Source organism: Psittacula echo (assembly GCF_963264785.1).
Source record: "Psittacula echo genome assembly, chromosome: 5".
Taxonomy (NCBI): Eukaryota; Metazoa; Chordata; class Aves; order Psittaciformes; family Psittacidae; genus Psittacula; species Psittacula echo.
Window position 1 is genome coordinate 14,481,827 of NC_137739.1, and position 15,309 is coordinate 14,497,135.

A 15,309-nucleotide genomic window follows, 5' to 3' on the forward strand; every position below is an offset into this window, starting at 1 on the left:
ACTTCTCCCATGGGAAATTCGGAAGAAAAGTTACTGTTTGCTGCTGTATCTAAATATGGATCTAAAACCCACTATAGGAAGTTAAAGGCATTCCCAAGGCCTGTGGCTTGTAACACAAGTCCTTCAGACTTGATTTCCCTGGGATAAACACCCTTACTCCTGAGCTGCCTGTGACTGCAGGAATCAGACTCAAGAGGGCACGTCCTAAGCTGAACTCTTCAGAGCAGTGTCTGGGAAAGTGGCACTAAATTGAAGGCAGAAAACCCAAGATGCTCAAGCCTCCTTCACCAGACCTGACAGCCCTTTCTTCCCCATGCAGGCTGACACCACTGACCTTTACTTACTTCCAAAGTCTCCAGGCCAAGCTGTCAGCCCAGCCCTGTATCACACTGGACAGGCTGTGCTGAAGCTCCCACATGTCAGATCTTGCTGTAGCTGCACTCTTTAATTATTGCCTTCGTTATACCCCACTTTCCCCATTTCTAACAGGTTTAAGATTTCTTCAGGTGTGGAGGGGTTGCACACCCAGTACTCACTGTCAGACATTAGCTTATCTTTTCTTACTACCAAAGGAATCTGCCACCAAATTCTTTGCAGTTTACCTCAACTTTAAACAGAGGATTTCAAGCAAGGATGAGAAGATGCTACCTGTGCTGTCTCAAAGCCTGAAAAGCAGATGTGAAGCCCCAGGAAGAGACACAGGAGAAGGTCAAGCTATGAGTGAAAATAGGAACGCCATTAAAGAATGACACCATCTTTCCCACTTGAATCTCTTCAAAGATCCGTGGTTGCCAAAAGAATAGTTGTTATTGAGCTAAAACCACTTTACCATGAACAGTAACTCACACGACAACCCATGCAGGATGTCAGTCCCATCTGAGCAAGACAGCATCTTTCAGTGGAAGGCAATACAGCACAGGCATTTTATCTGTACAAAGAAACATGGTACTAGCAAAACAGTCAGCAGAAACATTTCCCAGCTCAGACGTAATGAAGGTAGACAACATGAGCTGAAGTGGAAAGTCTATACTGAGTCCAGTGCAGCTGAGCCACTGGAACAAGCTGTAATGAAACATGTTTCTTCATGTTGCTTTGAGCACAGAGGCCAGCTATGGACCGTGTTTCAAAGAGCACAGACAGAGCAGTTAACATAGGCCTGGAACTAAAGCAGCATCTCCTCTGGGTATTACAGCCACTCATTTCACAGCCCCAAGCACTGCCTTTGATTGCTGCACAGGGGATGCACATGCACAGCAAGTAGTGAGCTGAGAGTCACCACTTTGCAAGCATCAAATGAAATGGATGCCCTGCCCAGGAAGGGATCTGATGTTTGGTTGAAAAGCTTTTTTAATGAACAGGAACCTTACTTGTTCTTTAAAAGCTCCTGCAAAACAGGATGAGAAGCAGTTAGCAACATAAATACCCGAAATCTGCAAAAGGTATCAGTAGGTCTGGTTAATGTAGGTTTGGTTTCTTTCTAAAGTGGACTCTCACTGTTTCCTGAAGCACCAAACACGTGCCAATACACAAAGGCAGGGCTTTACGCTCCTTGAAAAATAGAGGTAAATTAGATATCACTTAAATCTTTGAAGTCTAGTGAGGAAGAAATACAGCTTGAGTGCTAACACAGACAGGTGTTTTGTTGGGGTCACTTTGTTTTAAAATTTAAGTATGAATACATACCAGGATGGGTTCTGTTAAGAAAGAGGTTATAGGTGTACTTGTAACCAAAATGGTCTGGTTTTTCCAAGAAAGTAAGAACAAGTGAATCAATACACACACAGAAATGGGATGCCTAACATCTGACAGCCTGCAGTGAGGGAAAGCAGAAGCAAAGGGACCAGGCCGGACTGGCTGATGCACTCTCAGCTATCAGTGAAAGCTGCTGCACCCCTCAGCACTTACTATGTGACTGTTTGGGGTACTTTCTACGGCCCCTGGTCTGCACAGGAGAAAATAAAGCAAACATTTGCTTACACGAATTTCTGAAGCTTGAATCATGAGGTTAATTATTCCCATTCCTTCTAAATAGCTCACATCAGCCCCCAAATCTGCACAGCATTACCCAGAAGGTACACTTTTCTCCATCAGGAAGCGCTTCTTACAGGACCAAGCATTACACTGACAGCATCAAGATCCTTTCTTGGCTTTTTCCTTATCCAAGCTGACACTACAGGAGGCTGAAGCTTGTAATAAAACCTGATTCAACCCCAACATAGCTTCTTCTCATCCCCCAGTTTGTCTTATTTCAAGTTTGTAGAGGTGACTTTACCCCATCAAGACCAGGCCTGTCCTTATTCAGCACAAAAAGGTTGTGGCCACAAAAAGCTCGAATTTCATTTCATGCCTTTGGTCTTTAAACTTTCCTCCCACAGATCAAATATTCTTTTGTTTCCTTCAGCTTTCTGATTACCAGTTATTCTTGGTAGCTACTGAATACAAGATTCTTAACTCATTGCCCCCAGTTCATGTGAAAAGTGAGAGGACAAAGGTCTTAATTTGCAGCCTGAGTAAACCTGTTTGTGAATGGTGTACCCAGTACAGTGTTTGCCCACCAAATGCTGTTTCTGGGATAGACGCAGACTGAGTCCAGCATTGTTATCACTACCCGAGGCTTAGGAGCAGGAACAAACAACATCCAGATTGTGCAGTACTGGTGGTGTCAAGAAAGAACAATACAATAGCACTGAAAGGTGGTGAGGGGGTGTGGCACTGGAGGCAGAGCCCTACACAAAGCTTCAGGAAGATCTTCCATCAGGAAGCAATTGCCTTAAGTCTGGGAGGGGAATGAACTGGAAAAGATCAGAGAAAGTAAACAGAGATCTTAGAACAGATTCAGCCTACAATAGCCACTCACTATATAATATAAGCTACCTGGATAATTTGGTAGAGGAAGTTAAACATGGACTTTTCTGATGTTATAGACTGAGTAAATATTTTTAGATGTTTGTTTGGTTTGCTTTTTTTTTTACTTTTACCCTAGCTATATATTAAATGTTGACCTAGAAGATGGAGATTTTCATTGCTGTTTAAGAGATTCATATGCATCTTCTATTCAAAATAATGGATATTTATGTATTCAGGAACTTTCAGATACTTCAACAAATTAAGCTAAAAATAGGAAATGCTTTCCTGATGTTAGTGTCAGAGTGAGACACAATAGAGTGAGGTTTAGATTATCCAGCAACTCCCATTTCCCATCTCCGTGCCAGTGTGGTACAGGGGAGCTTTTTATCATGCACTATTTTTAGGGAACTGGGAGGTTATTAGGAAATTACCTAAATAAGGAATGTTCTAGTTCTTCCTTCTCACAGCTGCTATTCATATTCCAGGGCTCTAGTTAAACCTCTTGGGACAAAGACTTAAGTCACATGGAAACATTTTTGAATAAGAGTTTGCAGTGAATTCAGAGCCTTGCTGGTCAACAAGCCTGCCATGGATCAGACCATGCAGCTGGATCTGCATGGGTCCCATGGATCAATGGGCTGTCTTATCTTGTGGGCTTCTTAAAGCTGATTTAACACACTGCCCAGGAAACCCATAGTTCTATTAAACAGCAAGACATAACAGAATAATGAACTATTAAGAGTTACTAATCCTGAATGCAGTGCTGGGGTAAGCATGCATCAGCAAGGAGAGGCCATGACCTTATCAAGCCGGCCATCAGGCAAAGCAGAAGCAGGGCTGCCTCTCACCCACCAGTCACACTCATAATGGGGACAGACAAGTGTAAAGAGATCCAAATACTGAAGAAACCCAGTTGTTAATATTCAAGGTCTCTGCCATGTGATTGCCTCCTGGTCTTTGTGCTGTTGCAGAGATCTTCCCAGATCTCCTGCTAGGGCAGGAGCTGTGCTACCCTCCCAGCACAGGGCATGCATCATCTTGTTGGTCAGCTCTGCTAAGATCTCTAGATGTGCCTTCTGAATCCATCTTCAGGGATATTTACAGCTCTATATGTATTTTCAGCAGCTAGTTCAGCACATCACGCACTATGAGGAAGAAACTGGCAATCACAAGAGGCAGAGCATTCCAAAGATGCCTACATGGACTCAGAGGCACAGAAAATGCCTGTTCCCGCAAGCATCTGACCTGGATCCTGTCACAATAATACCTGCTTTTGCATCTGGAAACCAAAGCCCAGGGCAGTTATGTTCTGTGCTCACTAACCACGAAGAACCTCCATCTTCAGGTGGCCACAGTCTTCTTGAATGCCCCCTGCCTGGCTAGCAGGTAGAGCATAACTCTTGGCTTTGACCTATTACAGTTCATATGATTTAGGTGGAGATCCTGGGAAGGTTTTGCTATGACCACAGCAAGCTGGATTTCCTGCAAGCACCAGTGCAATGTGAGTTTTCTGAGCCAACCAGCGGGTGTGGGAAGCCCTTATGAAAAGGCTATCCTTGTTCTATTCATTTCCACTATAAGCATAATCCCTCACAATCACAACACAAAAGCAACGCACATCAAACTCCAAATCTCTCCAGGGACCCAAAGGCACTGCATGCCAGTGTCCCAGGCGAAGTATAATGTCAAATCTCCAAAGCCATCATTAAGCATGGGATTGGGAATCCAGCCTGAGGGCCTCTGCAATGCAGCATTTTCCCCTTTGGAGCCAAGTACTGCAGAAAACCCGCAAGCACTGCACGTGATTTTTCTGTTCCATTAGATCAGCTGCTTTTGCAAAATAAAATCTTTAAAAACCAAGAGTGTGGTCATCCATTTGTCACTGCTCTCTGGTGCACTACCCTCCCTGCTTGCCCTTGCAGGTGCACAGGCTTCAGGCCAAGCCCCAGCCAAGCACAAAAGCCTGGAGAGTAAAGAAATATCCGTCATTTGCCCACTCCCAAATACACTGGGAAGGCAGAAGAATGGGATTCCTATGAAGTGCTCTAAAATGCATCATTTGATTGGCCCTACAGGCACCCGCACCCCACCTCAACTCACCCACCTTAGTCCGTGCCCTCAGGACCCTGTTTGGAATGCAGCTGATATGAGCCTGTACAGGCAGCACAATGCAAGGCCTCCACAGTCAGCACTGCAGGGGTTATCCATCTTCTCTCTGGAAACATCCCACGTCCACAGGAAGAGTGGCAAGAGAGTGAAACTGAAGCCTCCAGAGCAATCAGTTTCAGCAACAACCAGCCTGGCTGCTATTTGCAAGAGCTGACTCAGTCCCACTATGGAATGGCAGCAGAGGAATCAGATATCCGGGAGGATACAGTTCTCAGCACTGATGCTACAATAACACCATCAGCTAGGTGTAGTGGCTCACAACACAGGCTGGTGGGAATGAAAACATTACCAGCTCATGTCACTGCTACAAGTGTCATAAAGGGCTTTTTAAAATTTTCACTCCGGGCACATGAAATTGCCTTGCTTCCAGCATTCCAGAGACATTATTGGGAATCACCATCTCAGCAACTCCTCCATCCCCTTGCTTGCTAGCTCAGGTTTTACATCACTACTAGCAAGCACATTATGTTTTCTGCTCTGGAGAAGGGTGAGGAATGAAACAGAGAACAACAAAAATCTCACCACACTTGAGCCGTGACATTTTCCTAGTACAGTTCTTGATACCAGCTTGAGAACTGTTTCCAATCAACACGAGGGACCAGGACTTGCTGTGCATGCAATGCAGGGAGCAGCAGTGAGCCCACGCCTGGTGCCAGGCTGTGCATCTCCAGGCCAGAATTCACGAGCTGGCTCTTACCTGTCCACCAGATCACACCATTTGGTAAAACAAACAAAGCCACAGAGACAAAACATACCTTTAAAACCTGCATTTCCACCTGGCATTTCTTATGCTTATCTATTTACTTCAAAGTAAGGCAGCTTTGCTGCAGGTTCCACTCATAAAACAAGCCTACATGTCCACATTCAGCTTAAAGTCTTGCACAGGTACTGAAATTGAAACTTTTGTGGATGCCAAGTGAAGAAGCTTTCGAATGACACACGTTTGATCTTATTTTTAGACCACTGCTCACTTACAGAAATGGAAATGCCATGCTAAGTTTTATTATCTTACAAAACTAAATGGAAACTTACGGGAAAAAAACATCCCATTTTATGGAAGATATTTTCATTGAAGAGTAACCTTACATCTCCCCCAAAGCACAGGGAAGAAAAATATAAACATAAAATTTTATGTTTAAAATCATATTCATCTGCAAAATAGGTCCTGCAAGATAATCTGCACCTGGTCCCAATGCTCGAAACCTTCACGAATCATCACAGCTCAGTGCTGAACACAGAGGAACTTGCTGAATCCAAACCAGCAAACCATTTTATCCACGTTCCTGAAATCCTAGCTTTCAGGAAGAACTGATTTAGGAGAAACAACCCTCTTTCACCTCACAAGTAGATGCCTACGCCACACGAGAGAACAGACTGATGTCTGTCTCACATCCAGGTTTAACTGAGTAATATAGGCAGAAAAGAATCATGTGATAAACATAAGCAGTATCTCAAAACTCACACTGTGAAAACCAGAGGCATTAAAGTCCCTGAAGCCACAGTGATGGTTATAGAATGCTGCTGCAACAAGCAACTCCCATTAATAAAGAGCAATGTTTCTAATTCACTGTGAAATAAACTGAAATGGAAGGCATTATTAAAGTCATCTTTCCAGTGCTGCCTTGCATCAGAATTGAGACAGCGATACCACCACCCTCTAGCACTAAAAGCTGTTTCCAACAATTCCAATACAATCAGACTAATTAAAGGACACAATGTTCTGAAACCTTCAGTACTTCAATAATAGCACCTTTTACTAACAGGTTGAGGCAGAAACATCAGCTATTTTTGAATTTGAGTTCTGAGATGGTACCTGAATAAGAAACATTTAAAGAAGTGGCTCAGTCCTGGTTCAGTAGAAAAGAAGTCCTGTTGGCTTCAGAAGGGCAGAACTCTGCCTACAGAGTTGCGTAAAGCACATCCTTCAGTCCTACAAAATTCATATGAACTAACCTCACCAAAATGTTTCTGAAAGAGCAAGAAAAACAGTCTTTGAACGCAAAAATGATAGCTTTAAAGAAGAAAGGTATCATTTACCAACTGCAGAGACAGAAGTAGTGAAGTGCCATACTGAAAGCAAGGGGAGATGTCAGTTAAACATCAGAAACAACTAAGAGCCAGGTCTGCTGATGACAGGAAGAGATTGCCCAGGGAGGCAGTGGATACCCAGAACTCAAACTGTTAAGAGTGGGCTGGGTAAAGCATCTGCCAAAGGCATGGCTGCATTCCAGCAGTAGATGGAGTAGAAGTCCCCTCCAATCTTCTCATCTACAGTTAACATGCGAGATCTGCTGTACTGGAGAAAGTCTGGGTGCACTGTGTCACAGTGTATGGAAACAGCTCCCCACCAGTGTGAGCATTAGGTTGAAATGAAGCCACTTCATTGTACCACAGGTTGTACCTCTGTGGGCCAGAGCCCATGACCTCCTGCTCATGCAGTGACTCTCCCCCTCATCCTTTATCTGTTCCAGCTTTCTCATGCAGGGGCAGCCTGAGGGCACAGGTGGGTGAGGGTGACAGCAAGCAGAGAACTTGATGTGCTTCAGCAAAATAAACATGCTGAAAATACATCAAGAAAAAAAAAACAAACCACAAATGTGGTTGCCCAGGAGCTTTTACAACCTTGGTGACTCATTCAATAGTGTCTTGGGATAGATGGGGTGAGTGAAAGAAAAGGGAACAGCAGCACACCACACTCAGGGCACAATTACTCCAATCTAGCCTACTGATGGCTCACAGTCAAAGCCTTTTGAAAGCTCAAGATCTATACACCAACTAGCACAGCCCACAAGAGGGGACTCCTGTGAAAGGGGGTCTCTTAGACCACCAAAAATCACAGTAGACAAAAAGAAAAAATCATTTTCCTAATGTCATACAGGGTATCACCATAGGAGACAATGGGAGTCTCACATAGCCAAAGATCACTGGAGTGTGATTTTCACTAAGAGTTCTAGCTGGTTGGAGGGGGATTGAGGATAGAAGTAGTTAGTATATTCAGAACCAAGTACCAGGGTTTGGGCCCAGAGAGAAAGATGTGTTGGGCCACAGGACAGGAACTGGAGAACACCTGAATAATTGGGTATGCCCCTTTGTTTGTCTATACAAGATGTGAACCAATCTATCTCTAGGGTTTTAAAAGGGCTAATTTCACATGAATAAAGAGAATTTTACTCAACTAATTGGAAGAGAAAATGTAGGGGAAAAAAAACCAGGACTGAAAATAGACAGTTCTTTAAAAAGAATTCATCAGAAGGCTGAAAATTCATGTTTCCATGAGAGCTCTGTTTTAACTAAGCCCTTACTGATCAGTAACCATATAGGTCAGACTAGGTGTTCACAGTTAAATTTTTAATTGTGGCATAAGAAATGTTACTTTTAAGTTAGTCAGGAAATCAGAAGTTGTGCATTTGTATTAGACGCAAGAAAAAGAAGATACTGAATAACATTTCCTTGGGTTGAACATATGAGTAGGGCTGCTCAGCCCATTTGCACCTATGAGTCCTAAAAAGCTTTGGCCTGTCAGCGCCCATCACACAGCAACATTTTAGAAAGCTGCAAGGTGGCCAATGTGCTCCTCCAAGGACATGTGCTACACACACAAGCAGGAAAGATAGCTGGGGTAATGTGAACAACTTCAGTAAGGCTTTTGTTGACTTACCACTGGATAACCACTCCAAACAACAAATAAGTATTATGCAGCTTCAACACTGTAAACCATAGATCTATGGCCAGTTTTTAGTCTAAGAGAGCTTATTAAAGAATAAACATTGAGCAATCTTACTACATGCCCTCAAAGACCAGTTTCAACCACAATGCTGGTTAATATCTCAATCTAGAAACAAATACAAATTTGCCTATTAAACTCTGTAGATCAGACAAGCATTAAATAACAGACAGTGCAGTCACAGTGCATGATCTGGACCCCTTGGTCCAGCACAGCCTGTTCCAATGAGAGCTGCTGCAGTACAACTAAACAGGCACTTGGACATCTAAGAACAAGGAAACACAACTGCTTGTGTTGTTTTTGTGTGCAAACACAACTGCTGGGGGTGCCATCCCGTTTCTGGGGCTGCACCAAACTCTGACACTGCAAAGGATGCTGAGGTCAGAAATAAACAACTCAGCAAAAGACTAGGGACAAGAGGGCTAATGTGATTATGGGATAAAAAGAGAAACAGAGAAGGAGTCTGAAGGAGATTTCATCTCCCTACACTGGAAGTACATGTACAATGTATTGGTTAAAAATTATATTTAAGTTCTACAGCACACTGAGAAAAGAGACTGGAAGGTGTTTTAGACTGGAAAAAAGGAGTTCTCAGCGAGGGACTTGAAAAGCTTAATCTGTTTAGCTTATCAAAAGGTAGATTCAGAGGTCATGGCTCTCAGTGTGCTCAAGGCAAAACAGTGGAGGTTCTAATGAACCCTTTAACAGAGAAAGCTTTAGCTATAAACTGCTCAAAACTGAAACTAGATAAATTCAAGGAAGTAATAAAGTATAAAGTATAAAGTAATAAAGTATGATGTTTCTTAAAAGTTAAGGTAATTAACCTTTAGTTTAATAACAGTACAAGCAGTGCAAAGTAGAAGTAGTGAATTTTCAGTTTTATGGATCTTTAAATTATGAATCTTTAAATTAAAACTGTATACCGCATAGATTATTTGCTTTAGGTAAATGCATGTTTCTGGGCCTGGGTGAAGCTACACAGCTTATTCCAAGAGATTTGACAGGATCATCTTCCAGTTTTAACTCAACAGATTTATAGTAATGCAGGAAAAGAACAGCATAATCTATCACTGCCAGTAACATCTGCATAAGCACCAGAACTCCTCTTTGCTGAGGTAAAGGTGACAGGTTATAAACCATTCTTGTATCTGAAACACCAAAAGCATTCAGTAATTGAAGCAAACCAAAGCTCCAGCCTTTTCAGCCCCCCAGACAGCTTACTCAGAAATGTGTACAAAGATGTCAGGCCCTCCATCTGCAGGGGTAATAAATCCATGGCCTTTGGAACGACAGAAGCATTTACAGACACCTTTGTAGATAGGACCCTCCGATGCTCTCACGGTTCTGCAGAAGAAAGCACAAAAAGAGTGGTTCATTGCTGAGCATGGATGCGACATGTTCTGGGGGTGTAAGCCAGAACCTGCTAAGCAATTGGGCACAATGGTCCAAATACTCCCTGTGGGTACACACCTCTGTAGCAACTGCTTACGATTCAGTTTCATACATTGCCCATGTTTTGCCTGTAGCTTTTTTTAAGGGAGATAAAGATGATGATGTTTGCCAGCATTAGAATCCATCAGCTGCCATCTTGAATCCATCTGCTCTATCACCCTGCCAAATTTTCCTCTGGACACTATGCTAAATATAAGCATCTTATACCTTTCCTGAGCTTAGAAGTATCGGTATGCACTTAGTATAGAGAGAATGCAGTGCATAATGACATAATGCGTACACATGTCATGTATAAACACATACACACACCCCTTCTGCATACATGTCTATTGTTACCCTGCCAGATTAGGATTCAGTGAAGTCAGTATTTCACCTCCAAATGACTCCATCAGGCTACAAAGTGTAGCTGGTATGCAAAACACCAAGATCAAGATTGATCTTCTCCACTGTCACAGGACCTGTATTTTAAAATGACTTGCTACCAATCAAGAAAAACAACTTGCATGACCCATCCTGAAAACTGTGTGATTGAATGCTTCTCCCCATCAAATATGCTGAGTTGTATCTCCAGAGATGTGATCTCAAATACTTTCATTAATAAAGCCAACTGTTTTAGGCTTCTTATAGGGTTTACACAAAGGAATTAATAGATCAAGACCTCCTTATGCCATGACTATCCAGTAGGTTAGAAGAGGTCTTTAGCAGGATTCTTCAAACTCAGTAAGTGATTGTGTTGCCATCTGGTTACATGCATCATGGCAATTTTGATATCACTTCCCAAATGTTTAAAGTTTACTGAAGTCTAAATAAAATCATTAAAAAAATGCGGCAACAGCTCTGTGCCTTAAGTCAAACTAGCACTAAAGAAATACAGTTGAAAGTGCTAAAGAAAGAAGTCTCCATTACATTAAATCATTTCATTTCCATCTCTGTAAAGCTGCACCTGACTCCACAAGTGCTTGTTACACAGAAAAGCACTCACTGCCCTAAATAAACCATTAAAGTTCAATTGCAGCTTTCAAGGAGATAAAGTCCTGTGGGGAAAAGGGCCCCACACTTGCAATGAGCCCAAATTAAATAATCCCACTGAATAAGCAGCCACTGCCTGTCACATTCATCTTTTCAATACAACTATGGGGACAGAGCCTACTTAGAGCTCCTCTTGTATAAAGAGAACACTTTAAAAAAAAAAAAAAGAGTAAAATTATAGTTATTTTGATTTTCAGAGCAAACAAATGCAGCAAGATTCCTACAGTCATTAACGATTAAAGAACTGTGGAAGTCAAATAACCAATTCTTTAGTTTTGTAGGACTCAGACTAGGATTAACAGCTGAGAAGAATTACAAAGAGTTCATTATTAACATGGCACTGAGGCAATCTAGTTTGGAACTGCTTTACAAGGGCAATCCCAATTATCAAGGCAGTTATGTTCCTTTTAGCAAAGTATTTCCATTACAAAGTTTAGGGCATTTGAAGGCTTCTGGAACTGACAATACATACATTTTGCTGCTGCTGCTGTTCTTTTTTGCCTCATTTTGAATACAGAAGCCATAATACAAAGCATCATCAAGATAGATGCTATTTAAATCTGCAAGGATAACTCTTGAAGAAAAGATCTGGGTAACACCACAAGAAGCAGAAAGGAAAAAGCATGCCAACTACATTAAGGGGCACAAAATAAGCTAGCTGAGGGTTTGAGATCTTACTTCCACAGTGTCTCACTCAGGCCTCCCTTACACAGAAGTAATCGCAAGACTGTGCAACACACTGATGACAGCTTCATAATCTACTCTCAGACCCTGAGTCAAAGGCCACTGAAATTAAGAAAGAAGCCCACATTGCCTTCTGCAGGTCAGCATCTCACTGGGAGGCCCATTGCAGGCACTGAGACTTTTTTGCAATGGCCAATCCTTGCAACATCATCCTCTACTGCTGTGCTGTGGAGGAGTCCCCTTCGGGCAGGAGGCTCCCAGGAGTCTGCACAGCACCACCTGGGCCACAGGAAAGCTCAGGGAAAGCTGACTTTGCTGTGGGATCCCTATCTCAAATAACTACAAATAGCAACAAACCTCGTTTCATGGAAAAACTCATACAGTTTCAGAGAATGAGAGACCAGGGTTCATACATTGAAAGCCAACTATTCTTTTTACAGGTCTACTTGAGCAATCTTAAGATGGAGATACGAAAGCTGAATAGGAAAAGGAAACAAGCCCTTTGAAAAGTGACAGGGTCATGGACCATCCCTAAAATGGAACCTGTCTCACAGTAGCACAGGTGTCAAGACTGAAAGAACTAAAACCTCCAGCGAGGTCAGGTCCAGTGAGAAGAGAGGTCACATCAAAACACAAGGTGGAGCTGATGAAGAAACACCAACAGGAACTTGTCCCAAGAGCCATAACCCAGTGTCTGAAGTGAAACAAAGCTTCAGACAAGAAATTCCGTTTTGAAAATCCCAGTGTATTTTCCCTTCCCTGTAAAACTATGATCTTAAGAGTGGAAAAGACTTTGAGCATCATTTACACAAACAGAGCATTGAAAAACTGCAGGCAATCTGGACTAGCAGCACCAGAATTTCTTGGAGAACAGGAAAATACCAAAGCATCTTCCAGATAGAACCGCTCCCACCACCATTACCCCCACTGACTCCCTTCACCTCAGTACTTGCTTGATGTGTGTTTATGAAGTGCAGGTTTGCCACACTCACGCTGAGAAGGTCCTGGTCCGTCGGGTGGGCAGCGGGCTGGGAATGAGGTACCCTCTCATGGGTGACGGGGAGCGGTCTCTTGCCCTGCGGGTTTCAGGGAGATGGAGAGAACCGGGTAAGGGTGGAGAGGTGGGGGACTGCTGCGAGGCAGATGAAGTTGGCTCAGAAGACATTCCTGATGCCTGAGAAAAGCCTAGAGAGAAGAAGAGATCTGACTTAGCCCAAAATGGGAATTGTCATAAAAGTCACAAATTCTTCAGAAGATGATTTTGTAAGAATATGACTCATTTCCTGCAGACGTACACATGGACACAGTTGCATCAAAAGCTCCTGCTCTGTATCAGTTGAGTTCATTTTTTATTAAGGTTGTTTATTTTTCAATCCCACAGCTTTTGTAAGCTGTACTAGGAAGCTCCACTGAAAACTGATTATTCAACAACTAATGTTTATTCGCTTACTCCTGCCTTACTCACAGGCAATGGCTCCCGAAACAGAGCTTAAGCCCACCCTAGTACCAGTGTGCTCCATGCAGCTCCCAGGCAGATGGGTTTGACCATTGACAGCACAGAGGAGCTTCCTGCAGCTGCACATCAGCACACTTTACATGAAAGACTGAAAGAAGAAATGCTGAAATAAAAGTTGCACCTTCACTGCTGGAGGTTATTTTTGCAGTGCCATCACCAATGCTAACTTCATTGCTGCTGCTCAGCTATTAGCACAGCTCTGTCAGAGCTCGTAACACCTTCAGCTTGACTGCAAGAGGAAAAATCATACAAGTGGCTCCTTAATTCACTTCAGACTGAGTCAGACAGTTAATTTACTCTGCCAAGGGCAGGAAAACGGACAAAGCAGGGAGGTAGTGGCTGACCACAAGGAGATGACCCCTCCAGCCTGGAGAGATCTGGCAGAACAATCAGCCCCCTTCTGTAGGCCTGTGTCTGCTACAATTGTCCAACAACTAAGAAGCCAATAGTCCCCATCTGCATTCAGACCCCCACAGCCCAAGTCAGATTTGCTCCTACTCATGTCCTACAGGAGAGGAAGGAGAAGGTCCCTTTATCAGCACACCAACAGCAATATGCATCCCATCACACAAGCACAACTCACAGAACCCACGGCTGATAAGAAGCAGCAGCACTTCTACACACACAAGTGTATGGCTTTCAGGCGCAGCAGCGACAGGAACAAGAGAAATTGGTCAGCACTGCTCTGGTTTCACTCTGCAAGTCCCTGTCCACACTGGAAGAGGAATAAGCTGTACAAAAATAAACAATAACCCATCACAATCTCACAAAAATCTAAAATTACTTGGATACCTGGATAAATTAGCAAAAAGCATGGTGATCTAGGTTAAGAAAGTGTCCTGAAGGCAAGTAAGGTTGACTTTAAGACCAATAGTTTCATTGAACTGAAATTTCTCATCTCCATTACACACCCTCCTTTTGACACCCACACTCCACAGCACATGAATTATGGAGTGGATCCTTCACATGACATTTGAGAACTGCAGCCTTCTTGTCAGTGACAAATTCTCATTATTTCTTCTTGAAACTAAGGACTAAAATTAAAGAGGCCTCTTAAGAATGAAATCACAAGGGAACAAAGGCTTTTGTGTTTAATTGCTCAGGGTACTGAGAAGGTAGAAATGGATAGTCATATTCCCTCATGTACCAGCTTGAGCTTTCCACACTGTTCTCAAGAGCAACAACTTAGCTGGAAACAAAACCACAGCTTTATGGATGGCGTTTCAAATACAGATGGCATTTGCCAATCACAAGCTGATGCCCTGCCCAACACCATGACAAAGTTCAGCTGAGACCAAGATGGTAACACAAAAGGAACAGGATTTCCCAAACTTCCTGCCCCTCCAAAGAGACCCTGTTGTGCTGGCTGGTACTAAGGAAGTCTCCTCAGGCTTCACAAGACCTCTCCTTTGTGTGCCTTTCTTTCAAGGAATGCATGTTTGACATGGCAGGACTGTAACTACTAAGGTCAAATAGCAAATAAAACTCCATTCTGGGAACTCAGCACACACGGTCTGGCCTTAGCATTAGTGAAAACATAGCTTTCAGAATCACACACTTTCTCTCCTAATTTAAATATAAACCAGCTTGTCAGGTGACAAACAAAATGCAGAGCTTTCCACCCATCCACAGCAATATAGCAGAGCCAGCCACAAAGTACTGCCCATTACCTTCCTCAAACAAGGGTAGAGAGGCAGGAGAATTTTCCCCCTTTACAACACAGACAACCACAAAAATACTTACAAATAAAGGCGGCTAAATGGAGTTAGATGTGTGCTAATGTACCTTATTGTTCCCATTTATGTTATTTTTGTGCCCTCTGCTCTGTAAACATAAAGTAAAACACTGATGTAGAACATTCAGTGCCATTTCACTGTACAAATACCCT

The 15,309-nt window shown here is 42.9% G+C and overlaps 1 protein-coding gene across 1 annotated transcript in view; it reads right to left on the bottom strand.

Moving 5' to 3' along the window:
* CARHSP1 (calcium regulated heat stable protein 1) overlaps window positions 1-15,309 on the bottom strand; it is a 35,256-nt gene that overhangs the window by 2,376 nt on the left and 17,571 nt on the right. The window contains exons 2-3 of the mRNA XM_080617387.1: window positions 12,898-13,090; window positions 9,962-10,084 (exon numbers count right to left, since the gene is read on the bottom strand). Of these exons, the coding sequence (XP_080473513.1) occupies window positions 9,962-10,084; window positions 12,898-13,070 (296 nt within the window). The 5' untranslated portion in view covers window positions 13,071-13,090. The remainder of the gene's footprint in view (window positions 1-9,961; window positions 10,085-12,897; window positions 13,091-15,309) is intronic.